Raw genomic sequence first — 27,532 nt, 5'->3', positions numbered from 1 at the left:
TAACACAACAGTATTTCAGAGTCCAAAATACCAATATTCCTTCGTGTGACATGCAGCTATTTTGATCTTGAAAATTTGCAGTGCAAAGGAGATTCAATGCCATTAAATTTGAGAAGGAAAGCAATAATGGGGGCAAAGCATTCATTATCACAATTGGTCAAATGTTTTGTACAAATCTTCAAAGGGAGAAAATAGTGCTTAAAGTGAGTATTACCCTAAAAAACAAAAAGCACACATTTACAAGAGTTGATGACAACGGTAGTGCTATTTTTAAAATTATTTTAAAAGTGTTTACATTAGCCACTCACTTTTGTCTTTATGGGTTTTGTATTGAGAGAGGTCCTGGAGAAGATCTTCTGTGATGGCAAGAGGGCATCGCGCACTTACTTCTTTGATGGTGTTAATCCTGTTTGGGAAGAGATCTTCTTTAGGATAATGGCCCACAAACTTTCAGTTTAAAAAAAAAACCTGGTCACCTGGAGACCTGTCGGCCTGCAACGTCATCAAACCTTTGTGATCTGTAAATCTCTGCCCACAGATATTGCTTTGGTGATGCTTTTCCTCCAATACCAGGGTCTTGCTGTGCTCTGACTGTCAGAGATCTTTGTCAATTACAATATTGATTCTCACTGAAGAAGTGAGGCTCAAGACAAAGGGCATAGAAAATCAGGCATGGCTTGATAACATTCACAGGAGGCAATCATCATCTGCCAACAAGAAAGTCTAACCACCAGTTCTTTATTGATCTAATTGCCTCTTAATTCCTTTGCTGCATAATGATAACAGATTTTTGCTGCTGCTTTTACCCAGCTGGCAGCATTACCTTGTGGAGATTAAAACTAATGTCTCCGTTGGCCTAAAGTGGCTCATTACAGGTCAAGCTGAAGACTTAAGACTGGGTGGCTTTTTCATTTGGGAAGTTAAATTCAAGTCCTTGCTCTGTTAACATCCACAGACCAGCGGGCAAGCCAGCAGGACTGACTGATCATCTTTCTCTGTGGCTCAGGTGAACTGAAGCCGAACAATGAAGCTCCTTGCATTCTCGGGTCAGTCCAGCTAACAACTGGAGATTTTTAACATGCATGATTGAATCATCAGGAGCCTACTTAAAAGTGGAAAAATGCCGTTATTCTAGCATACAGTTGGTCTACAATAAAATGGAGCTGATTACATTGTATACTTACATGAAGAATGAATCATTTAATGTTACCTATACGTACCCGACAGTCATAACTTCACCGGAATTTCTGTCTGTGACAAAGTTGTTTGCTATTGTCATCACTAATGTTTGGACAATCTAGAAATAAAAACAAACAATAGATTTTTGACAACATTATTGATTACAGGAATGCTGAAAAATACTGATTTGATGATGCATGTCCTCCATCAATCAGAGCTGTGTGTGCTCTGACTGTGAGAGACACTGTCAAAGTGACCATTGATTTTCACTTGAATAAGGAGAGGTTAATACAAGGACATATAAAAACAGACATGGTTTGATAAGTGGTAAGTAACATTCACAGCAACCAATGACCAGCCTCAACTAGAGAGCCTAGCCACCAGCTCTTGACATTCAACAACATTACCATCGCCACATCCTGCACTGTCAACATCCCAGCGTATCACCATTGACCAGAAACCTCTGCTGGACCAGCCACAAACACATCATGGCTACAAGTGCATGTCAGAAGCCAGGTATCCTGCAGCAAGCGACTCATCTTCTGGCAAAGCATCGTCAACATTTTCTCTTAATTTCACATTTTCAGCACTGGCAATATTTTTGTGTTTCAATAAGCAAGTTCTGTATTCTGAAAATCGCAAGGAATCATGGGATTTGTCAAAGGTCATTCGTGATAAAGAAAAAGGGAACAAAGCGCTGGCTGTATAAATTGTGTAAAAATTGTTAACTATTCTACCAATTAATTAATCTAGAATTCTGTCAACTCAATAGCGGACAGGCGTGGCTCTTTTATGAACATTAATTCGATCTTATTTCTATCTCACTTCACATCTACTCGCTGGGCAATTTTCAGAGGCTAATTAACCTACGAACCCACACATCTTTGGAATATGGAGGAAACCAATGTTATATTGCACAGGGAGAACGTTGAAACGCCACAGACAGTGACCCAGGTCAAGGTCGAACCCGGGGCTTGGAATTGGCCAGATTTTCCACACAATGTCCACATAAGCTCACAAAATAAACCACCACCAATCGGCACATTTCACAGTAACATCATCAACACCTGCACTCCAGGGCGTTTGATGCTTTGTAATATATTGGTTCTGGTTTTCTGTGAATAGTCCCCACCATCTGGCATGTCATCACCTCCGCCCAAACTCTGATATTAATGCCGAGCAAATGGCCCTCTCACGCACGTTTTTGTCACATGCAGTTTGTGCACATTAGATTGTCAATGCTGAGATTTCTGCATGGACTAGTGGAGAAGGGAGAAATAGTGTCACTAACTCCAGTAGCAATTCAACAGCACCTGCAGCGCCAGAGACCCGGGCATGGATGAAACGCAGGTCTGTATACACGCAGCAGTTTAACTGCCGAGAATGTTTATCTCGAGTGACCTATGACCTGGGCATGTGCAACTGAAATACCGAACTCGCTTATTAATAAAAAAAATAGACAACACAACTTCAGCCAAATCAGCATCTGATTAAACTGACAAAGTAAAATTATTTTGGTTGAGAAAATGGGGGCAGTTATGGTTTTCAAAAACAAAATCTTTAAAAATCGCTTGTCAGATATATTACCGAAAGGGAAGCACAAGGCATTACAGAGGAGGTGATAACCAGGGACACAATTGGACAGCAGGAAGCAGAGAATAGAAGTGAATAAATGTTATTTCGATCAGAGAAACACATGGTAGACATTCCCAGGAATGAAAATCAGGACACTCACTTTCATTATAGCTGACGTATGGGCCTGTCGCACTTTGGCGATTTTTTTCGATGACCGTCATAGTGTTGCCAAAAAAACAACGACTGGACCCCCCCTACAACAATGTCTACGGCAATGTCTACAACAACCTTCCTCCTAGTTGACGTCAGGCTACCGACAACTGGCGACCCATAGGACGTCCACCTACGACCACACCTACAACAACCTACGACCACCCGCGACAAGGTAAGAGAATTCAGTCGCCGGTGCCTGTGGCCGGATGATGTAGGTTGACGTAGGTCACCAATGGAATTCACCAAAGTCAGCACCGGCGACAACCTACATCAGGCTACAATTGTTGGCATCAAGCCCACGGGCGCCGACTGTCGCCGAAAAGTTTTGACCATTTCAAAATCCACCAGCGACCAGAAACAAGGTAAGACTATTTGGGCGACTGAGGAGCCCATACACGCAACAACCCGGCGACCATGTGGCGACCATGTAGTCGCCTAAAAATCGCCTAAGTGGGACTGGGGCATTAGCTACAACTGACTTAGACCCATCAAGTTGGGGGTGAGTTGATACCCATGTCAGTGGGTTGTGCACCTAAATCCCACTCTACAGAACTCAGCACAAACATCTAAGCTGACGCTCCCGTGAACAAGTCAGGGAGCGATGCATTGTCATCTTTTAGATGAGATGTACCACAACCACAGTCCAATCAACCTGTTTTTGTATGCAAGATGCAAAGATCTTGCAACACTATTTTGAAAAAGACCAAGAATTCCTGGTCTGTGGCCTGTCCAATGTTTATAGCTCAATCAACACCATTAAAAAGAAATTATCTGGTCAATATTATATTGCCATTGGCAGCTTTTTACTATAGGCAAATTTCACTGGTTGCAAATTCATTTGAAAAGCCTGAAGTCATGAACAGTGATGTAAAACTGCAAATCTTTTCTCCTTTGGGGCTGGGTGGAATAGACAGTACCAAGTCTCCGGATGACACAAATACTTTGAGCAGTAGAAATTGCAAACATGATAGCTGCAGACCCACATTTAAGAAGACAGATAGAGGGGGAAATGGGTAAACATAATGTAGATGCCTTTTAATTAGAACTTATCTGGTGTGGTGCATTTTTTATTAACCACCCCAAGTTTCAGATGGAGTACAATGTACAGCATCAAAATTCCAGAAGAACTTCCAAACCTTTGTAAAGCATGTTTATCGGGACAATTCCAGGGACGACAGATTTCAGTTACTAGAGAGCCTGAAGAAGCTGAACGTATTTTTCTCAAAATAAAGGAAGCAAGGAGAAGAATCAAGAGGGAGATCTAAAGATGCATAGTATGGAAGTAGATCAATAACCTGGACGTCACAGTTAAAATAATTAAAAGAACAAGAGGGAAACGAGAACTTTTTATATAAAATTAACGGAACTGAACGTTGGTAGGATCAGATTCCACAGGAACTTCCATGAGAGTAACTGCCCATGACATCAAAGCAGCGTTTAATCGAGTACGGCATCAGTGGGAGATACTTTTTCCTGAGCCAATGTCTTCTGTTTTATATTTACTCATTCTGAATCTTGTACCTTTTAGTTAAGGAGAATCAATCTTAATCTGATTCTGGAGCAAACATCACAGAGAAAAATGTTATTGGCTTTAGACTTTAGAGATACAGAGCAGAAACAGACCAGCAATCACCCCGTACACTAGCACTACCCTTCACATTAGGGACGATTTACAATTTTACTGAAGCCACTTAACCTACAAACCTAGACATCTTTGGAGGTAGCCATCAGACTATTAAACTCAACTCAAACAAAACTCTGAACATTAATAGCCCATTGCACTTTATCTGATTATTTATGTGTATATATACACACATTCAATAGTATATGGTCACACTGATCTATTCTGTATTCATTTATGCCTACTATATTCTGTTGTGCTGAAGCAAAGCAAGAATTTCATTATCCTCTCTGGGACACATGATAATAAACTCTCTTCAACTCTTGAACTTGAACTTGAGTGTGGGGAAAAACGGAGCACCCGGAGAAAACCTACGCAGTCACAGGGAGAACATATAAACTCCTTACAGACAGCGTAGTCAGGTCTCTGGTGCTGTAAGGCAATAACGCTACCATTGTGCCACTATGCCAGTGCTCAAATATATTCCCTACCCACAATAAAAGCCATTAAATAACAGAAAGCACCCTGGCTGTTCAAGACAAAAACAAAAATGACTCAGAAAATGTTGTATGTTATATCTACAAAAACATCCAAAATGTCTTTAATTCAGAATGTGAAAATTATGGCAAAATGTTTTATTAAAACATCCAAGGAGTGAAGTGATAAAGTAATTCATCTTTACCTCTGGAGGAACCAACAGATGGGCGGCCTGTGCAGCGTAGAGAAGAATCTTGGTCACTTCTAAAAAGGGGAACCGTGAAGAATTACAAGTAAATGCATTAAAAGGTACAATTTCACACAGTTAATGTCAGAGAAAGTCTCACCTCTTTGATGTGGCTGGAGGAAGCGTTGTATGAACGGGTAGAAGTTAAAGAGGAATAACTGTTTAGGAAAAAGTAAAAACAAGTAACATAACATTGTACAAGACAATTCTTAATGCCTTTTCAGGCTATTCCACATTGCTTCCATCACATTGAGCAAAAATCATTATCAAAACTTGATCTTAGTAAACATAACCAGCCTTAAATATTTCAATCAGTGGCAATGTCTTTACAACCAAATTTTCAGACGATAGACATTACTAAAGGATTATTATGATGTAGCCTTTTAGGTGAGACACGAGATTGCATACACTGGAATCTAGAGAAAGAAACTGCTGCAGGAACTCAGTGGTAAAGCAAGACGGTTGATATTTTGGGTGATGAACCAGCATCAAGCCAATTAACCTACAAATCTGCACGTCTTTGTAGTGTGGGAGGAAACCGAAGATCTCGGAGAAAACCCACGCAGGTTATGAGAACGTACAAACTCCGTACAGACAAGCACCCGTTGTCAGGATCAAACCCGGGTCTCCGGCGCTGTAGGGCAGTAGCTCTAACCGCTGCGCCACCATGCCTGCCCATGTATTTTACTTTTTGTTCGAGATTTGTGACTAACAAGTCAATTCTCTGAATTTTAACTGAGACCCCAAAACAAAACGTTAATTTAAATTTCAGAAATTGTTGGGAACATGAAGCAGTGTCTATAAGTTAATGTTTAAAATTATGTACGTAAAACATGATTAACCTGCTTAGTAAGTAATACTGCCAATTTTATTTTGTAAATCAGCTGTATGACTACTCACGTATTTTAAGGCATTAGTTGCAGAATAGTTATTTCTATGTTGAAGAAATATCCAATGGTTGAATGGAGAAAAGCACCACATCAAACGGAATTTACAGCCCGAAAGATAAGCGTCAAGAAGTCACTTTCTTCTGCGCAAAATTAACTAGTTTTAACCATGGTGGATACCGTGCAACTAATTAATAGGGAAGGACACAGGGTGATGAAAAGGACAAGAATCAACTGTGATGCTTCCCACAAAATACTGCTGCCAATATTTAGAACTAAACTTCACATCCAGCAACACTGCAGGAAGAATGATGGATTACTCCTCTTGGTCTACTTCATGATCTCACATCAAAACACAAGAGTGCCAAGGTTGCTGCCTTAAACAAATGATCGCAAAACGAGAGAAAAAAGAAAGAAACAACCAACACTATTATCACATTTCTATGTAACTTATGAAAGCCGACAGGTTTTTAATCAAACTTCAACGTCAAATTGTGACGTAATTATTTCATGACTGGAATTTCAGGAAATTGACAGTTCCATTAAATCAAATCTAAAATTATCATAAAATAATCAAGACTATCAATAATGCAAAATTGTTTTACTAATATTTCTCCGAAATATTAAAGTGTTCTTTGAGGCGCGAACAACAATGTTATAGCTAAACAAAAATGTAAAAAGTATTGCGTGAACATTAATGCGCACAATTTTTTTGTTGTTCAATCAGCCTGTTGTAAAATACATAGTCAGCAATTAAATCTGAATGAGTTTACAAAATGTATATAAATCTAGTTTAGTTGCACCCAAGAAATAGGCTTTGTATGCTCCACAGTTGACTAGGCCAATTCTCATCCAAATTACTGGGTGCATATACAAAATGTTCTCAAACATTATTCTGAAAAAACAGCAACAGCATCCCCTACTCCTGGAGGAGCATATTACATCATGAGAGCCTCAATGGGAGGGACACACAAAAGCTCAGTGTAAATAGCAGGCGGGGTACACTACCTCTCAAATTATCCAACTGCTTGCCTGTCGAACATCTCCTGTTCAACATGCTAACATTTGGTAAGTTCCACATAATTTTCAGTCACCTTAGAACTCTCCGAAGTAAATGGTCGTCAATCCAGAAAGACTGCCTAAGAATACATGGAAAGTTCTGGATCAACTAAATTTAGCTACAAGCTTTCTTTAAATTTTCACTCTCAACAAAGATAGACTTTAATCACAGATCCTTAGAGACCCATTGCAAACTTGAACTTCTTTTACAGAAGCTCGTGCATGTTATCAATGATTCGATGGTTGGTTAGGAACATGATTGTTCATGAATAAATGGTTTGTCCTCTAACATCTCTCAGCTTCTCCAAGTGTACTATTCTACAACTCTGCAAGTTCTCTGCACTCTTCCAGTTCTGACCCTCTTATTGGACATCTCAATTTCAAAAGAGGGCATGTTCAACAATGGTGTACCTCAGTACTTCACACTACGTCCTGAGATCACATCATCTAATCCTGGAATGTAGCAATTTGTGACATAAAGATTAGCATAGACGTGCAACTAAGCAACCATGACAGAGATCTTCAATTCTTCAATTTCTAGCCGAGCCAAAATCATTCCTGCTGTTGAACGTTGATTTTATGTGTAAAAATGTAAAAATGACTGCAATGCATTTCCAAATATATATATATATTTTTTTTTTAATGTTTTGCTGAAGTTAGATTAAAAACTCACCTCATGAATTCCAATCAACCTTGAGATTAGATCCATCATCATCATCTTTACTTCAAATCTTTCCTTAGAACTTTCCAACTCTTTGAAAAGTTTCTCTGCAAAGCCTGCGATAAAAATAATTGTGATTACTGGAAATGTATTCTAATAAACTTCTACCCATGAAGAATAGATTATATTTTTCACAAAATATATAGCAGCGCATGGAGCAACCTTCAGCATAGGTACCTCCCACATTATGGCTGTTCAGGTTACTGAAATTTGCTCTTATGCAATTTAAATATAATCGCAGAATGCAAAAGAAACAACAAATATTGGGGGGTTTTAAACTCGCATTTTTGACATGTGTAGATAATAAGACCTTTTTTTTTTTGCACCTAAGTTTCATTTTGCGATCTGGCAGTTTTATCCACCCAGGTTTTCCATATCATTTACTGTTTATTGTTGTGAGTTGTATAATTAAACTATTTTACCTCTACTTGATATGCGTTTAAAAGTGTATATCTCCATTCAGACTGAAAGTTGGAAGGTGATGACTGCTCCTTCACCTGCCAACCTTCCCCTCCCGCCTAGATCCATTAGCCATGTTTTCATCTCCCTCCTTATCTGTCTCACTTTTACATTCCAGTCTGCAGTTGCTCGGGTCTCAAAACGCAGGTCTTGGCCACTTGAAAGGCTTGCTTTGAAAACTGACACGGCAATCTCATATTTCGCTTGGGTAGCTTATAACCCACTGATATTAACGTCAAATTCTCTAATTTTAAGTAACTTCTACTAACACTCCCCCCACCGCCTCAGGTCATTAGTTGACAGCCCAGATCAGTCCTGGTCTATTCTCACCTCCAGCTCTTCAACCTTCCCACAACCCCTACTTTCAGTCTGAAGGGTATGTCGTTCCCCCCCACCCCCACCCCCACCCTGAAACAGCACCTATCTTTTTTCCCCCAGAGATGAGTTACTCCAGAAATTTTTATCTATCTAAAGCAATCTATTAAGGGGCTCCTCACCATAAACCAACAGCTACAGAAATCATTACCAGAGTCAAAAACATTCCATACGAATGCAACTCACACAGAGAGTTGTGAGTCTGTGGAATTCTTTGCCTCAGAGGGCGGTGGAGGCCGGTTCTCTGGATACATTCAAGAGAGAGTTAGATAGGGCTCTTAAAGATGGCAGAGTCAGGGGATATGGGGGGGAAGGCAGGAACGGGGTACTGATTGGGGATGATCAGCCATGATCACATTGAATGGCGAATGGCCTACTCCTGCACCTGTTGTCTATAACTCCGCTTATAACACAAACGGGAACTTTTGGGACACCGTCCAGTTGGGTATGGCTGCCCAGCCTGCAGCTGTCTGTCTTTTCACTTCTTTTATTTTTAGTGTGTTAAAAAGTGTTTTGTTTGGAGGTCTATTCTTTTTTATGTGGAGGGTGGGGGAAACTGCTTTTCCTAGTCCCTACCTGGTCGGAGAGGCGGCTTTTCTCCGGGCAGCATCTTCGACCCGTCCTCGCGGCCTACCATCGGGTCTGGAGCGGCGTTTCCCGAGGGGACCGGCCAGAACCACAGCTTCGGCGGCGGCACAGCGCTGGAGCGCTATCGCGGAGCGGGCGATCCATTGCCCGGGTCGCCGTGCTGGAGCTCCGGAACGCTGAGACCGCAGGTGAACATCGTGGAGCTGCGGGAATGTGGAGCGGCCAGCCGCGGGCGGTGGCGCTGAACTTTACATCGGGAGCCTGGGATCTCTCGCCGAGATCGGCAGTGGTGGAGCTCCATCCAAGCTGTTGGCTTCGGAAGCCGCGGTCTCTGGTAAGGAAGTGGCCGTTCCAGGCATCCCAAGCCGCTGAGAGGGTTCTCCCGACGCCGGAGCACCATCACCCGGTGAGAACTGCCTGAAACATCGGGCCCCGTAAGCGGCGACTGCGGAGGCCTCAATAGGCCCGACTATGGGTCGACTTGGGGATGGGGACTGGACTTTGTGCCTTCCCCCACAGTGGGAACCATTGTGGGGGGATGTTTTTATGTTTATTGTTAAATTCCTTTATAATGTTATGTGGTATTGTTATTAATGTGCTGCAATGGCAACTTGAATTTCACTGCACAAAGCTTGGTGCATGTGACAATAAATGAACCTTTGAACCTTTAGAGATGAAAATAATGTTTCCCGTTACACAATTCCCTTTCTATACCAAGGAACATCTTCAGCAATACTTTGACCTAACTAAAGCCATCACATGACAAGTAATTTCCGACATAGGCAAGTCTTAAATTGGAGCCATGGATAGGGCGAGTCAAATATCCAAAAATTTTAATTACCCGAGAATTGCAATTTATGAAAGTCAATCTAAGTATGCAGCCTTCTCAATTTATGTGAAAGCAACAAATATGTTGACACCAATTGCTTTTTCTTACTTCTAAAATTGACCATCTCTTATGTAGAAGACCCCCATGCACGTTGGTAAAGGAGGCCTGACTGCAAGTGAACACCTTACACAGTAAACTGAACACAAGCTAATTTCTTACCTTGTGGGTCATGAATGAGGTGAATAGCTGAAAAATTAAATACTTCTGCCTTTCTCTTCTTTTTATGTTTCTGCAAAAAAAAATGCATATAAAGTGATTACAGCTAAAATCATGAAATGTAAATTTATTGCCACACCAACGCAATTGGCCTTTAAAATAAATCCAGTCAAGGGTTTGATGCATTTGAGATGCTTATTGCTCTTCAATAAGCATAATCAGAATATTGTCTAATTATAAAATTGACCATATTCGGCAGTGGTGGATCTACTCTTCTCTGTTTTAACCTTTGGTGAGGAACACTAATGTTTTTCCATTGATAATCCTATGATGCAATTATTCCTTTATTCCTCTCTCAACTAGATTCCCACCCCCAAATTTAGAAGAATATTTCAAAACTTTGACATAATTGAAACTTCTCTGTACGACTGCCAATTCAGAATGAACGCAAGACTAATCAAACCAAATCCAGGATGCAGAGGTGAAAGGCACAACTCGTTTTATTTTGTTTGGGAATAGCATGTGGGAGGCTAACAAGTTATCAGGCATGAAGCCAGTTTCATCCAGAATGCCTGCGACACTATGGGTCACAACAAACTGCCTCGGATTCTCAAAAGCACGTCAAATGTCTCCATTACTAATCTCCATATTGTCAGCATTTCACAAAAAAACATCACTGCTGAAGTATAATTGCTTACTTTTAGCACTTTCAAAGCCTTTTCCAGTTTCTTTTTATTTTTTGATGATTTCTTTCCGGTTGAAAACTTCACGGTTAGATCTCGCACTGTGGGTCCTTCATCCTTAAGGGAAAATGACAATAAGAAATAGTTTAAGCAAAAAAAATTTGTCAACATCGAGGCTCCCACTCCAAACTTCCACAGTATCACATACATCCCTTTTCCAATCTCAGTGTTGGAAGACAAATGTTGCATGCATCTTCAATTAAGCTGATCCCCATGATCATCAAAAATATGAAACATGCTGTTTATCCTAAAGAATACAATGCCAGTAGCCCTTTCCATCATGCACGTGCCGTGAGTAATTACTCAGGGTAGGCAGTCAGTCGGCTTTAAAAAAAAACTTAAACCGCGCATGCGCAGATTGTTCTCCTCTCCGTAAAAATAAAAAATAAAAACAATTTACAATTCAATTTGCCCAAGGCTTCCAAATCTCCTTCATTTTGAATTACTGAATGGATGGGGGATGGAGGGTGACGGCAGGTGGAGAGGTGGTGGGAAAAGCGAGAGCACACCAGGACAAGTTGAATCAGTTGTCATCTTATTGAATGATAATACTAGTTCAAGGGTCCAATTGGGGAGAGTTCCTTTCACAGCGTGTGGAGAGTCTGGCCAGGGGTTAAAGTTGCGGCGAGGGCAGGAGTGTTGAGAAGAAGGGGTCGGGGATCATGCCAGTAACTCACTCACTCACCACTTCTGCGGCGCTCCGGGCGCGGAGCCACCGCATTGTGGCTGGGGAGGGAAGTAGCTCAGGTGGCCGCGAGCGGCCACCGGGACCTCAGCGCTTTCTGCCGGCCCACTCACCTCTGGCAGTGCTGTCCGTCTGAACATCTCTCACCTGCCGCTCGCCGGCTTCGCTCATGTCAGCCACTTCCCGCAAATCCTTAAATTCCGACAGCCGAGTAACCTCAATTGATCCCTTGATCGCACTGCCGGAACTTAAGGATTTGCGGGAAGAGGCTGACATGAGCGAGGCCGGCGAGCGGCAGGAGAGAGGTTTTCAGACGGAGAGCATTGCCAGAGGTGAGCGGGGACCGGCAGAAGGGACTGTCCGGTCCCGGCGGACACTCGCAGCCACCCAAACTAATTCACTCCTCGGCCACAATGCGGTGGCTCCGTGCCCGGAGCGTCGCAAGTGGGTTACTGGCCCCGATCCCCTCCTTCACAACACTCCTGCCCTCCCCGCAAATTTACCCCGGGCCAGACTCCCCAAACGCTGTGAAAGGAGCACTCCCCCCCACCCGGGAAATACAGTATTTAAAAGCATATAGCACCAAGAGATTTACCTACCACATTATTGGTACACAAATTCCATTCTTCTCTCTTTGTTTCCCAAGATACTCTTAAGATAAGGACAATCCATATTTGAAAAACCCGCCAAGAAACTTGTGCTGTGCATGCGCAGTAGGCTGCTGCACATGCGCAGTACTGCAAAGGCAGACTTTCAGCTGCCTTCAGCTCCCCTGGAAATTGACGGCTTGAAGCAGCGTCGACAGCACGTCAGCTGCAGACATTCGCGTGTTACAAGTACTGCGCATGAAAGGCACGGGGAATTATGCCTACCTAAGAGATCGATCTTTCATGCGCAGTACTTGTAACACGCGAATGTCTGTGCAGCTGACGTACTGTCGGCACTGCTTCAAGCCGTCAATTTCCAGGGGAGCTGAAGGCAGCTGAAAGTCTGCCTTTACTATTTATATTTAATAATTACCATTTTATAATTTTAGTCAGGGTAGGCAGTGCCTACCTTGCCTACCCTGACGGCACGTGCCTGCTTTCCATCATCTGTTCATGAAAAATGGCATGGCTTCTGCTTCGATTACAAGTGCCTCTCAATACCCATGTGCTCTGACCCAAGTCTCTTCCATTTAATTATTTATACACCCAATCTTGCAACACTGGCAACATCTTTCTCCTATTAAGCCAAAATCAAATTGCTCTTAATTTCTCCTGTTCCAAGTCTAGCAGTACCAAATTTTAAATGCATGTTCGCAGTTGCATTTCCTCACACAAGGCAGTTCAACTTCTCTTCTAAAGTGTGGAGTCTAAACTTTTATAAGCTTAGTACGGCAGTGTTTTTATATGGATGTACCATTATTTCACTATTTCTTAATTTTGCATTTCTTGTTATGACACAAGGTATTCCAACAGTTTTCTGATTAACAGCATCATCCTCCTGAGCTGTTAGTTTTAATCTCACAGTACCCTTAACTTCCACTACTCTAATTATAGTTTGGTCTTTGAATTACCAGCTACCATTCATATTTTGTTAATGGCTACAGCTGAGGACTCCAGTCCACACCACTCATAACCAATTACTGATACCCATCTAGTTGAAATGGTTTCACAGCAGAATGTAGTTATCTCCAACCGTTCATAAATATCTTCCCGCAAGTGTTTCAAGAATTAAATTTCAGATCTACCTCAGAATCCAAATCACTGTCATTTTTCTCATCGATGTCTTTACCCAGAAAGAACTTCAAGGCTCCAACCAAAATCTGAAAATTCAGCGACAAAAGGAAGTTGTGATGGCCAAATGAAATTCAAAACTCAAAGTTTATAATTTATACATAGGATACAGTTGGTTATTTGGAAACAATATTTAATTGCTCAAAGGGCTAGAACACACAGATATCCGATACTAAAGTTCATTCATCAGAGGTGATTAGTGGCTGGAACATGAAATGCAGATGAAGAGAATTAAAGTTAGTGCAGCTACAGATTTAGTTCCAGCTGGAAATAAATGAATTTAATAGAAACATACTGAGACAAGAAACCATTCCAAAAGGCTAGAAAACTCAAAAATTGACACATTCATCACATTAGGAGAAACAAACACACGACAATTAACATGGGTGATATCTTGCCTATTAACTTCTTCCGTTTACATCTTCTATTTCTGCTCTTTCAAGTGATGAGAGGATTACAAAATAAAACAGAATTGCATACAATTCTGGCCGCACTACAGGAAAGATGCAACTGTAGGAGGATATTTACATGGATGTTGCAGGCAGTGGGAAATGTTTAGCTAGGGTGAAAGATTAGACAGGCTCTGCAAGCTTGGGTGCGAGTGAGAACAATTTGATGCGATTAGCAGAAGCTTTAGAGGAGACAAATAGAAAGAGTTCTCCGAGAATGTGGTATGGGTTAGAAACTCACTACAGGGTACTTGGAAAAATGGTTGAGGCAGAAACTCTCCACATTTAGTAAGTGCCTGATGTGCACTTGACGGGTCGTGAGTTGTTCGACTGTAGATTAAATGATGGAAAATTCAATTTTCTTGGGAGTTTATGAAACATAGAAAGCTGCAGTGTTGCAACACAGAGGCATGCTGTTAATCTGTCAACCAGCAGGAAGAACGGGAAGCAATACGATCAGAAACAGAAGATGCTATACAATTTAAATGGGCTTGTAACACTCAGGATTTATTGAGAACCAGCACTATAAGCCACTGAAAAAATGTTTTTAAAACATGTAGTTAGCATTCGGTTATTGAGCATTTCCCCTTATATCAGGGTTATTCCCATCCCTCACTGCTTTGAGAAGGTGGGTGGTGTCTCATCTCCCTAACATCCTACACTTCATGTGCTGAAGGCACTGCCATGGTGTGAATAGGATTTTCACAGCATAGAAACATCAGAGCTACCAAACTACCTATAGTAGAGTTTAACAGGAGGTTTCATAAATGCCATCAGGCTATTTAAGTAATAAATAGTATCAAATTAGCCCGGCTGACCAGTTTCCCTATATCTCGATAAACCCTGTTGCTCACAAAAGGCTCAGACAGTTTTGATGTAAAATACTTTCCCATCCCATGAGGGTGGGGATTTCTGCCCAATGACAATGCCCAAGTTCCTAAATCTCCCTTGCATCATCCTGGACTAGAGCCCAACCTACACTGGAGGCTGCAGACACCCTGGTAGCACCTGGGCTTTACTCCACAGTGTTCCCCTCGTGACTGGGAGCCATGTTTTTTGCCCATCAGCATGGCTTCAAAGCTGGTGAAAATAAAACAGAGATTGAACACTCTGCCAGCATCTTCTGAAAACCAGGCTTATTCAGCATTCTATTAATTTCCCCTGAAATGTTCACATGTCCATTTCCATCACTCGATTAACTCTCAACCACAAGTAATGGATACGATTGATTGCAGCACAATAATTACAAGCCAAGGTGGCGCTGTTGCAGTCTACCCTGAAGCTCACACTCATCTCTTTATCCAATTTATCTTCATTGAAAATTACTACAAGAAACATTTGGAAGTAACCTTTAGCGTTATATGCATATATACCTCCTCTGTTTGTCAATCTCAACGGTTACAAAGCTTTTAGAGCAGATGCAAGCACAAAAGAACAAGTCTTCATGACTCTGCTCTGCCCACTCCCAACGCAGAGAAAAACACTGGTTACATTTTCATAGTCCCAGGAATTAAAAATAAATTGGCAGGAAATTAGTGTGGCCTCAATTTCTTAAACCTTCTATCTTAAACAAAAGGTTAATTTAGTTCCATTCGCTTAAGATTAAATTTGTGCAGGAGGGTCTGCTGTTTATTCCCACTGCTTGTTGTAACATGTTCCCAGTCCCATCTGAACTCTCGAGCAAATATTGCTTCTAAATAAAGAAAAGTTGCATTTAAATATATTATCCAAATCCAATCTCCGTTCCAGTTTAAATTAATTTTAAAATGTGCAGACTTACCCCAGATGTATTTGTGAAGTTAATGCTTAAAGCAATACGGTTTGCCTCCCCTCCATTGCTTACTTAATTGAACAATTACTCAATTGTGTATTCATTTATAAGTTCTAATCATAAATTTTCAAATCCATGTGCAACCTTGTTACAGTTTACAGTTTAAAAAACACTTTTTTTGCATTGTCTCTTTCAACATAATCTAAAAAAATTCAAATACACGGGTCTGTTTTTCAATGTGCTCACTGGAAGAACATCCTGTCTTAGTACAATTGCCAGTCAATTCTTACCTTGACCACTTTTGAGAAGCAGGCTGTGGTAATGACATTCACAGTCTTAGCATCATTCCTGCAAGTAAATCAAAATCTTTGCTTCAGTAATGATTCCATTTCCTCTGGACCTTTCTTTGACACCCAACAAATTTGTGCGCAAAGGAATCTTGAACCATCCATGAAAGAGGGCATTTCACATATTGGTACGGGGTGGGAGTTAGCAACCTTCACGTGGTTCACCCTGCAATCAACCTGACGTGCACAAACAAGTTCAAATAGAACAAGTTGACATATAACTTTAGGCTGTACACCCCATACGCAAGAAGAAGAAGACATACTGGTACCTAACAATCAGCATCAGCTGCCTATTCAAACATGGGGAATGAGAATTTAAAAAAGCAAAATCCGAGACATTGGGCTGGTCAAGTTGAAATATTAATGTTTATTTTCCACAAAAACTGCTTGATCTGAGCATTTTCAGCATTTTCAGTTTTTATTTCAGAATTGCAACATATAATTTCTATTTTACATTTGATGGGACATTAGAACATAGACAGACAAGAGACACACCACACCCGACTCCTGATTACGTGTGCCAGATTTTCAGTACCAGGAAAACTAATTGCATTTCTAAATGGCTTTCACTCTCCCTTGAAATAGATTCCAATAATTTCCCCACCACTGCAGTTAATCAACCTGTCTGCAATTGTTTTCTTTATCCTTTCTATTTGTTCTAATAACAGTATAATTGGCATCATAACTGTAGCTGTAACGTATTGTAAAATTGTAGTTAGTGCCTCTATAACTTTCTCTCTTGGTTCTTTAACAACCTGGCACATATTTTAACTGGGCTTTGTACTTTATCCATTTTCAAAAATGCTAATAGCCTATTAGCATCATCTAATAGGGTGTACATCATCTCTTAATATATTTATGTTGCCCACTTGTTTCCTTTAACTACAACATGAAATTAATCCTCCTATCCATAGACCAAGATCAGAGCATCTTAGAACTCCCTTCAAGCTTATTCAGCAAACGGCCCGGTACCAAACTTTGAGCTTATGAGAATTCTAAATCTTTCCAAATGGCCAGTTGTTGCAGAACACTAAATGTCTGTTCAAATAGTAGTAATTCAAGAAATTCATTAAATGATTCAATAGATATTTTAAATGCACTAAAATTGTTTTAAGTAACTTAACTGGTAACTACTCAAACAATGATATCCAAACGTACCAGATGTTTCTTTTGTACAGATCTATCATCACATCAAGGGACATCTTTGCTGCGATGGGGTTGCTGTCCCTCAACATCGTGTACATAAAATTTTGTAAAACCTGACAACATGCAAACACAAGTCACATACTCCCACAAATAATATTATTTTTAATTAATTATTTAAACACTTTGTTTTACAAGGACAGTCTACATTGCCTTTACTTTTATTCAAAGTACTCGTACATTTTACGACAGGGAATAAAACCATCTGTTACACCATATTTTGCTGCCACCCAGAGACGTTTTTAGTGTGGCCCTCCATGGCATTAGTACATGTCATATCTACTAACCAGCACTACAACTAGTCTGGTATTATAAAAGCAAGAAAGATGTTATTGGTTGGAAGCTAAAGTCCAGAACCAAATTAGATTCTGTCAATGTCAAAGTCCTTGGTATATGCTAGGAAAAAAATAATGGCTCTCTAAGTGAAGGTCACATCTTCACTGCAGTTATAAATATATTTTAATTTTTGCTCCATTGCAAATGTAGAAAAATTGCATAAATTTTGCTTTGCCTGCAGACATTCCTAGGTTGACAACATTTTTATGAAGCCAGTGGCGTTGAAACGTTGACACACATGTGCACATCTACTGAGAGGATCAACTGTCACTGTCACCAGCTTAGGTCGAAAAGAGCAAGCAGAAAGCAAATTTAGGAAATGTTGCTGTCCGTGGCAAAAGCACTATTGTTATACACTACGAGATTTCTGCTGCTCATCCCTAAAAAAGATAAAAGTGGGAGTAGCCATTCCAGGTAACAAAATCAGTGCGGATGCAAATTTAGATTAAAACCATTCCTGATTAAATCATAGCTTAACTCCTAATCTAACATGCATTTATTGGATCTTTGGACCACATCAACTGTGTCTCATCCAATTATGATTCTTTTCACCTCCTCTATTCTGTACATTTCTGACTTGTTTCTACGTTTTTTTGGTGAGACAGTCTGAGGTAGGCTGGCAGATACCAGTCTTGGGAAGCCATTGTATGGAAGGTGCAACCCAAGCAGCAAGTACTACTGCAAAGAGCAACAGCCAAATGTTAACCTGATGCATATTTACTGAGGCTGCTGGTTAAAGCACAATTGTTTTTTTAATTTCCACCACAGGTAATTTCTTTTGGGAGGCTGTGGAAAATCAAGGGGCAGAATTCTGTAAATTGGATTAAATGGAGGACCATTCATCCTTGGCTTGGGGAACTGAACATTCCTGTGGTTCCTGAAGGGAGACTTACTATATTCAAACCCTTTGCTTCCAGTTTGGAAACACCTGTTTATGTATGATTCCAAATGTCAAGCATATTATGAGATAGTGGGAATATTGCTTAAGCAGTTTTACTCCATTGTGCATGAACACAATATGAATTAGCCCTCTATTTTGTTCAACCCCACACCTACATACAAATGAAAATGTGTTATTTATGATTTGTTTATATTTTCACACATCTCCATTAGTTGAATCAATTAAATCACTTTTATATTCATGATACAAAAGTTATTAAAAAAAAGAAAGCATTCAGATTATATATTTCCAATGCAAAACTTGTCCAAGAATCATGAAGTTTGCAACATAACTAATTTACCTGTCAGAATTAGCAAAATCCTTCCTGAAATTTCATTAGCAACTTAAACCTGCTGCTGCCCATTTACATGCCCGTTAAGCCTACAGCATCTGGTAATCCAAGGCAGTCTTCTGTCAAGTAGTTACCAGGACCGAGATCATTGTCCAAGAATTACCTACGATGCAAGCCTTATTGAAACATTCAATATGCATCAATGGTTGCAAAGGCTTCAAAGAAACGTTTTAACCACAAAATTTGCTAGTCTTTTTCAGGCAATTTGCAAATTCTTAGCTAATTGCTGCTGCAAATTTCAGTAAAAGGCTGATCGGTAAATTTCAGTTGTGATATATGCTCCTAAATATTTCTCAATTTTCTTTCATGGATGCTTTGCATTGAAAAATATAACCTTTATATATAGATTTCGTTTTAATTTTGAATTTTGAAAGTGAAAATAATTTGATTCTATCAAATCGATTCAATCCAGCCTTCAGGAACATTTGTATTAAATTACATATTTAATAAATAAAAGCACTTGTACATACAAGCACATTATACTGGGATGGGAGTGAGGTCCCATCATCGATGAAGTACATATGGCTCATTCTTCATGTCACTAACAAACTACAGCACCACCACCTTGCATAATACTCCCACAGAACCTGCTAACCTTCTGTTGAGTTTATTTTGCAGATGTTATAACTCAAATTCACCTCCAAAACATCACTATTAAGTAAGTAAGTAACTAAGTTAATTGGCCAAGTATTCACATACAAGGAATTTGCCTTGGTGCTCCGCCCACAAGTAACAACATGACATACAGTGACAGTTACAAATGACTCAGAAAACACTAAACATTAATAATAATAAAACATTAATGATAAAGCACCATTGATCAAGCATGGAACCAACAAAATACCAGATCAAAGGGAGGCTACAGATTTTTGGCTGTTGAGTAGAGCAACTACTCGTGGGTAAAAATAGTTTTTATGTCTGGCTGTGGAAGCTTTGACAGTCCGGAGTCGCCTTCCAGAGGGAATTGATTCAAAGAGTTTGTGGCCAGGGTGAAAGGGGTCAGAGATGATCTTGCCCGCTCGCTTCCTGGCCCTTGCAGTGTACAGTTCATCAATGGAGGGAAGGTTGCAGCCAATAACCTTCTCTGCTGATCGGACGATTCGCTGCAGCCTCCAGGTGTCATGCTTGGTGGCTGAGCCAAACCAGACCATGATGGAGAAGGTGAGACTCTACGATGGCCGTGTAGAATTGGACCATCATTGCCCTTGGCAGATTGTGCTTCCTCAACACATCCCAATGTAAGAAACATGTGACAAATAAGTTATCTTGTCTTATACGAACTAAAAACTCAGAAGGTCGTGCTGCTGCACACTTGAGTATTTATTTGAGTTACTCACCGTGTTCACTTTGTTGTTTTTGTGTTTGGCGTTGATATTCTTAATGTCAGTCACTATATGCAAGTACAGGGTCTGATAATATATAAAAAGAGCGTATCAGATTTCAAGTTGACCAAGTCATCTGCACTTATTTGGTATTGAAACAGCATAAAAGTAGCATACCTTACGCAAGAGTTTGTCTTGACACCTCAAGAGCTCAAAGAATAATTCCAGCAAACTTGTCGGATTCAGGAGGCTCTTATTTCTGAGTAAAATCAAAGCTTTACAAAATGTCTAAATGAAAAGTCAAGGAAATACAAAACATTAATGCACGGACGTCAAATGCATCGCACAATAATAAATGCTAATTTAGGACCTTTTTCCACAGGTTCATTCTACATTGTCATCAACTAAGAAAGTGGGCAGATATCCATGTTCCAGGAACATTTCAGTCAGTGACGCAATATTGAATGTGGCACGTTTCTCTGAGAGAGAAACATGGCTTTGTAGCATCTCTCCATTCCAACTGGTTGAAAGACAATGAAGAATAAATTCAACTTCAGCTGGAATTGGGTGTCATTTAAACAGGGGTTTGGTTGTTATTATCTGCTTTTAAAGTTTAACTTGCTCCCTCTGGTGTACGATACAATACAATACACTTTATTCATTCCCGGAGGGAAATTGGTCTGCCAACAGTCACAACACACAAGATACACAAAAACTGACTGTTGTCTGGCTGCTGTGTGCACAGTGCTTTCGCCGGAACAAATGAACAAACAAACAAATGCAGACTTATCCTCTGGGCAGAGGATTCTAAACTAGAGTCCCCCCCCCCCCCCCTACACCAGGTCCCCCTTAGTTCTCAACACCGTCCCTCAAGGGTCCCCATTGTCTTCCCCTCCTCCCCCCCCCCCCACACACTCCACCATCACTGAGGTTCCGCTGACTCCGCCGATGCTCTGTTGCTGTCGAGGCTCAAGCTGCCGCCGAGGCTCCCATCGCTGTCGCCGCCGCAAGGCTCCTTCAGCCCAGGCAGGCCTCGCCGCCAGACTTCTCCGCAGTTCCCTGGGAGGCCTGTGGGGCGAGTCAGGCCGAACAACCGCGGCACCAATGACCAGAACGCGCCCGACCTAGTTGTTTTCTGCGGGTGAATCGGGCTCGCCCGACTCCCCGGGACACTCCCGCTGCGTATGCGACTCCCTGGGACAATTTGTAACAAATTGTGGCCATAAACTTCTGCAGCTAGAGTAGATTAGATCAGCCACTGTTACAGCAGGCTGGCCAATAGATCCTAATATTAACAATGCGGGTTAGGTACTATTCTAACTCAGTGATATAAAATATTTGTAAAATGAGACAATGTATTCCTGGGAAAACCGTTTTTCCATAAACTATACATGGACAATTATAATAATTGGCCAAACCCAAGATCAATCTGCATTCACTATTTATCTAGAGTTTTAAATAGAAACTAAAAGTAGAATTCTATGAATCCTGAATATTTAATTAGATAAAGGTGTAACGTGTAAATATATGTCCTCATGATGAACATTAAATGCTGCAAATCTTTTAACCCTTTCAAACCCCCCACACCCAATGAAACATTATGAAACATCTCACAGATTGAAACTTATTTTGATGCCACATAGCAAAGAGGGCCCAATTAGTCTTCACATAAACAGAAAACAACATGTTTTACCTCTATTGCGAAACAATAAATAGCATTAAGAATAGTTTACCATCCGCAAATCTGAGTTCAGAATTGTGTGGTGAGAGAAAAGAAGCTCTTTCAATTCCTGGGCAAAGTTAGACAGCTCCTCAGGGTAACAATGTGCAACCTTGAATCAAGTTAAAAGATTATATTTAGGCATTTAGATTTTGATAACAAATAACATGCTTATTTTCCCCACAATTTTATAATTTCACAAACTTGTCTTGACCAGTAGAGTTCAATTTTTCTAATCCTACATTGCATTATGGTAGGTAAACAGCCAATTTTCATGAAAAAATAAGATAGCTAAATGGTTTTCAGTCAGTTCAATGCAATTTTCAATTACAAAAGTAAATTTACCTGTGCAAGAAACATCACCAGTTCAGAAAGTTCTTTACTAGGTTTGTCTGGCTGCAGCTTGAAAATACGCACATTGGACAGGTAGTGGTTGTACTGCTGTAGAAACTGTAAGAGAGAATTTTTTTTTATAAATGCAGATTAAATTGTGAGAAAAAAAAGTTTTGTATTAAATGCTGTGCAAGGAACACATGGTTCATTGGGAAAGCTTTGTAAGTATCACTCTTGTAGGTGACTCTCAAAGGAATGTTCAATGTTAAGCATGTATTCTATTTTACACACTGAAGGAGCATGTGATTGGTCTTTGGATTCACACAATATCAGACTTCTATCAGTCGATTTTGCCATCTGCGTCGGCATTGCAATATCCAAAACAAGTTGTTAAACAAAATAAAATGAAATGTAAGATGATATATCATAATTTCATGCATCCACCACGTTATGCTCACTTTGAATACCTTCACTAATGTTTTCACTTAGCCTCTCCCATAACCATCTGCTTAGATATAATATTTCTGATTGAGGATGCAATTTAAATCTACGGTCTGGGATCCTGCAGTAAAGCTTCAACTACTTGTTTCAAATGTCTCCAAATATCGTTTTCTCCACTGGAGTTATCAAACATGATCAAAAGCCCACAAAGAGGCACGAGGTCAACTGATCCAAAATCTGGTCCGTTTTATTTTAAGGAGATTCTTAAAACTAGAGAGGGAGAGTATTTTTTTTTAAATGAGCTCTTTGGACCTTTGTACCTGAAGCCACAATACAAACAATGGCGGGATGGAAATCAAAGGTGTGCAGGAGACCAGAGGTACAGATGTTCAAGGGTGGTAAGGCTGAAGAAGGTTGGCAACATGTAGTAGGTGAGATCATAGATGGGTTTGGACCAAAGTACAGGTACAAGTAGTTCTGCCATAAAACACAGGTTATTGATAGGCGACGATCAGCCTTGATCCAATGAATGGCGGTGCTGGCTCGAAGGGCCGAATGGCCTCCTCCTGCACCTATTTTCTATATTTCTAAAATGATAGTAATTTTCCCAAAGAAAGTCGTGTTATAGAAAATTGCATTGTGAGGCAATTGTATTAATGGGGGAAAAGTGAGTTAGAAGCTAGATTATTTCAACTCACAATAAAGTTATTTTTCCTGCTGGATTTTCAAAAATAAAAGCCGTTGTAATAGAAATAAGTTTATTTTTGTTATAGCTAGCTAAAAGCTCTAAAGGCTGTATTTTACATTGTTTACTTGGGTATTATTTCACAAGGGTCAATACAAGCCATTGCTCGTCAATTTCAATTACCACCCATAGTTAAAGGAGCAGCTGTGCTCTTAAGAGATAAAGGGGTCAGGTTATAGCAGGGAAATTCCATAGAAACAGGTTGGCTGAGGAGTTGGGGCAAGGGGCAGGGATTTAGATTTCTAGATCACTGGAATCTCTTCTTGGGCAGGGGATCCATGTACAAAAGGGACGGGTTGCACCTTAATTGGCGGGGGACTAACATTCTGGCAGACAGGTTTGCTACAGGGTGGGTTTAAACTAAACGGGGGGGGGGGGGGGGGGGGGAGATCATTGCAAGGAGACAGAGGGCCATGAAAGGAGGACAGAAGCAAAAGGTAGAAGGGAGATGAGAAAAACTAACCTGAAAGCTTTGTGCCTTAATGTGAGGAGCATTCGTAATAAGGTGGATGCATTAACTGTGCAGTTAGTAGTTAATGAATATGATATAGTTGGAATTATGGAGACATGGCTCCAGGGTGACCAAGACTGGGAGCTAAACATGCAGGGGTATTCGATATTGCTGTGGCTTCAATTTCTCTCATTGTCCAAGCTTCCTTACTCCCATCTGCTCTGCCGTTCACTCAGGGATGGTAGGGATAGAAGTCGTGTTTTGATGCAGCTCCTCATGTGGATGCTTTTGATGGAGAGGAGGGTGTGCCTGTGATGGACTGGGCTGAGTACAACACTCTCTGCAGCCCCTTATGTTCCTGTGGACTGGAACTACCGTTCCAGGCCACGATGCAACCTGTCAGGATACGTTCTATAGTACATCGGCATATTTTAAGAGAATTATTTTTAAACTTCCAAGAAAGAACAGGCCTGGCCCACCAGAGGTCCACATGCACCTTCTCTAACCTCATCTACTTACGAGTGCTGGGCCCAGGACAGAGATATTACTGCCCTGAAATTTGAAGCTCCAAATTCTCTCCACCACTGCCCCTTAAATCTAGTCCCCTCTCACCTTGAGAAAAATGTCTGTGACCTTTCATCTTACCCATGTCCTCGTGGTTTTGTATATCTCGACAGTCATCCCTCAGCCTCCTATATTCCAAGGGAAAAAGTCCCAGCCTATCCAGCCTCCTTGCAATTCACATCCTTGAGACCACAAAGAGTCACATCTTTGTGAATCTTTTCTACATCCTTTCTAGCTTAATTGCATCCTTCCTAGTGGCATAATTCCAGAACTGCACACAACACTCCAGTCTGAAGAAGGGTCACAACCTGAAACGTCATCTGTCCATGTCCTTCAGAGACGCTGCCTGACCCACTAATTACTCCTGGACTTTCTGTTCTATGGGAAATCACATTTGTGGGACAAGATTTCCCAGAAATCACCAGAACAGATAATTTAAAATTCAGAGAAGTGGAAAGACTGCAGAAATATAGATTGCAACACTCAAGGTACATCAGTCATTGAGATAAACACCACAGAAAGAGACTCTTCAGCCCATGACTTCCAAGCCGACTGTTGAAACCATTTACTCTGTGGAGAAGGGAATGAGATCATACACAGGTCAAGTTAGGGCATATTTTTAAACCAATCGATGTGACGGATCAAGAGCCCTTTTCCTGACCGTTTTCCCAAATGTATATATCAAACTTGGATTGTTTTCCCTGGATCATTGGAAGCCGTGGGGAGACCTGATAGAGGTTTATGAAATTATCCAGGGTAGAAACATTAAAAAAACTAGAGAATATAGCCTCAAGCTGAGAGGGGCAAAGTTAAAGGAGATATGCAGGGAAAACTAAAGCAAAACTAAAACTTCGCCTTACCATAGTTACCCAACTAGATGCAACTAAATTTAAGGTAGCTCTTTTTTCCTCCAAGAACCCTTTCTTGCTTAAATCCACCCTCCACCACCTCCAGTTTAAATCCCATTTGGAATATTTTGGAGGACCAGGAAACCAAAACCAGGGCAGGTTTTTCTTTGCACAGAGTGGTGAGTAACTGGAACACGCTGCTGGGGTTGTGGTGGAGGCAGATACGATAATGACATTTAAAGAGACTTTCAGAGAGGCACATGGACATGCAGGGAATGGAAGGCTATGGATCACGTGCAGGGGGAGGAGTTTAGCTTAAAGGCATCATGTTCAGCACAGATATTATGGGCCGGAGAGTCTGTTCCTGTGCTGCACTGAAATAGGGTCCCGACCCGAAACCTCACCTATCCATGTTCTCCAGATATACTGCTTGACCCACTGAGTTACTCCAGCACTTTGTCTTTTAGTGTAAACCAGCATCTACAGTTTCATGTTTCCACGCTGTACAGTTCTATGTATCACAACGCGTGGTGGCAAACAAAGCACATTGAAGTTTAAAAAGCACCGAAACAAGGGCCGCGTTCACTTTTGAGCTCGTGACATCCTAAAATACCATGGGCACATTATTCTATAGATCTGCAAACTGGGGAGAATTAGTTTTAAAACATCTGACACTAATGATAACGGCTTGGTTCACGTGGCAGGAGTACGGCAACCGTGACTTCCAAACTACATTTAATTTGGAAGGCATGGCGTTGCAGTGCGTTTAAGGATTGCAGTGGGGTTGGAAGAGAGCGAGTAGGCGCTGGTGCAGGTAAACGTAGAAAATAGGTGCAGGAGAAGGTCATTCGGCCCTTCGAGCCAGCACCGCCATTCAATATGATCATCATGGCTGCTCCTCCAAAATCAGTACCCCGTTCCTGCTTTTTCCCCATATCCCTTGATTCCCTTAGTCCTAAGAGCTAAATCTATCTCTCTTGAAAACATCCAGTGAATTGGCCCCCACTGCCTGGCTTCTGTGGCTCGAGTCGGTGTAGGAAGTAACTATAGATGCTGCTTTAAACCGACGATAGACCCAAAAAGCTGGAATAACTCAGTCAGCGGGACAGACAGCATCTCTGGTGAGAAGGTGACGTTTCGGATCTTCTACTGAAGAAGGGTCTCGACCCGAAACATCACCTATTCCTTCTCGCTAGAGATGCTGTCTGACCCTCTGGGTTACTGCAGTATTTTGCATCTATCTGTTGGAGTAGGTGGTGATGCAGGCTCGGCGGCGCCGGCGCCACTCACCTCCTCGGTGTAGGATTGCGGGTCCCGCTTGATGAGGTTCTGCAGCTGCGGCAGGTTCCCGGGCAACTTGTTGTTGTTCCTCGCGGACATGATGCTGCCGATCAAAGCTCCTATGCTCCGCTATAAGATCTTTGCTGCCGATTGTCCCGGCCCGGAGCGCGCGGACACGCCGCTGCCAGCATCACGTTCCAACCCCCTACGGCGGCTGCCGGGGACACTCAGTGCACGGCGGAGCCAACACTATTTCGACATTGCTAATGTCCACAAAACCACACGACTCGATACGATGTTTAAGAAGGAATTGCAGATGCTGGAAAATCGAAGGTAGACAAAAAAGCTGGAGAAATTCAACAGCATCTATGGAGCGAAGGAAATAGGCAACGCTTCGGCCCGAAACGTTGCCTATTTCCTTCGCTCCATAGATGCTGCCTCACCCAGTTTCTCCAGCATTTTTGCCTACCTTCGATTCGATACGATAGAACGTCATTTATCTCAGGAGGGACATTGATCTGCCCAGTCATAAAATACAAAATACATGAAATTAAAGTGTAAAATGTCCCAGATAGAACAATTCAATTCTTACTTGCAGCAGCACAACAGAAAATGTAAACATCGTACATTGTAAACAATATAATAAACGAGAAGAAAAGATCATTTATATCAAGAAACGTTATTTACCCCAGGAGGGAAATTGATCTGTCAACAGTCATAAAAACACAAACACAAGATACATGAAACAAATTGCACCCCTGGAGAAGTGTGTAGGAA

The 27,532-nt window shown here is 41.2% G+C and overlaps 1 protein-coding gene across 1 annotated transcript in view; it reads right to left on the bottom strand.

The window, feature by feature from the left end:
- Positions 1–26,980, bottom strand: part of sdad1 (SDA1 domain containing 1) — a 50,290-nt gene extending 23,310 nt beyond the window's left edge. The window contains exons 1-15 of the mRNA XM_033024537.1: positions 26,765–26,980; positions 22,438–22,542; positions 22,106–22,204; positions 20,550–20,660; positions 20,388–20,459; positions 17,378–17,478; positions 16,163–16,220; positions 13,607–13,681; positions 11,145–11,246; positions 10,450–10,519; positions 7,932–8,035; positions 5,413–5,470; positions 5,271–5,329; positions 1,221–1,297; positions 309–406 (exon numbers count right to left, since the gene is read on the bottom strand). Coding sequence (XP_032880428.1) covers positions 309–406; positions 1,221–1,297; positions 5,271–5,329; positions 5,413–5,470; positions 7,932–8,035; positions 10,450–10,519; positions 11,145–11,246; positions 13,607–13,681; positions 16,163–16,220; positions 17,378–17,478; positions 20,388–20,459; positions 20,550–20,660; positions 22,106–22,204; positions 22,438–22,542; positions 26,765–26,854 — 1,279 coding nt within the window. The 5' untranslated portion in view covers positions 26,855–26,980. The remainder of the gene's footprint in view (positions 1–308; positions 407–1,220; positions 1,298–5,270; positions 5,330–5,412; positions 5,471–7,931; positions 8,036–10,449; positions 10,520–11,144; positions 11,247–13,606; positions 13,682–16,162; positions 16,221–17,377; positions 17,479–20,387; positions 20,460–20,549; positions 20,661–22,105; positions 22,205–22,437; positions 22,543–26,764) is intronic.
- Positions 26,981–27,532: the final 552 nt, after the last annotated feature.

Source organism: Amblyraja radiata, chromosome 1 (assembly GCF_010909765.2).
Source record: "Amblyraja radiata isolate CabotCenter1 chromosome 1, sAmbRad1.1.pri, whole genome shotgun sequence".
NCBI classification, from domain to species: domain Eukaryota; kingdom Metazoa; phylum Chordata; class Chondrichthyes; order Rajiformes; family Rajidae; genus Amblyraja; species Amblyraja radiata.
Note: the sequence above shows the minus strand (reverse complement) of the source record. Positions and strands in the feature narration are given on the sequence as shown.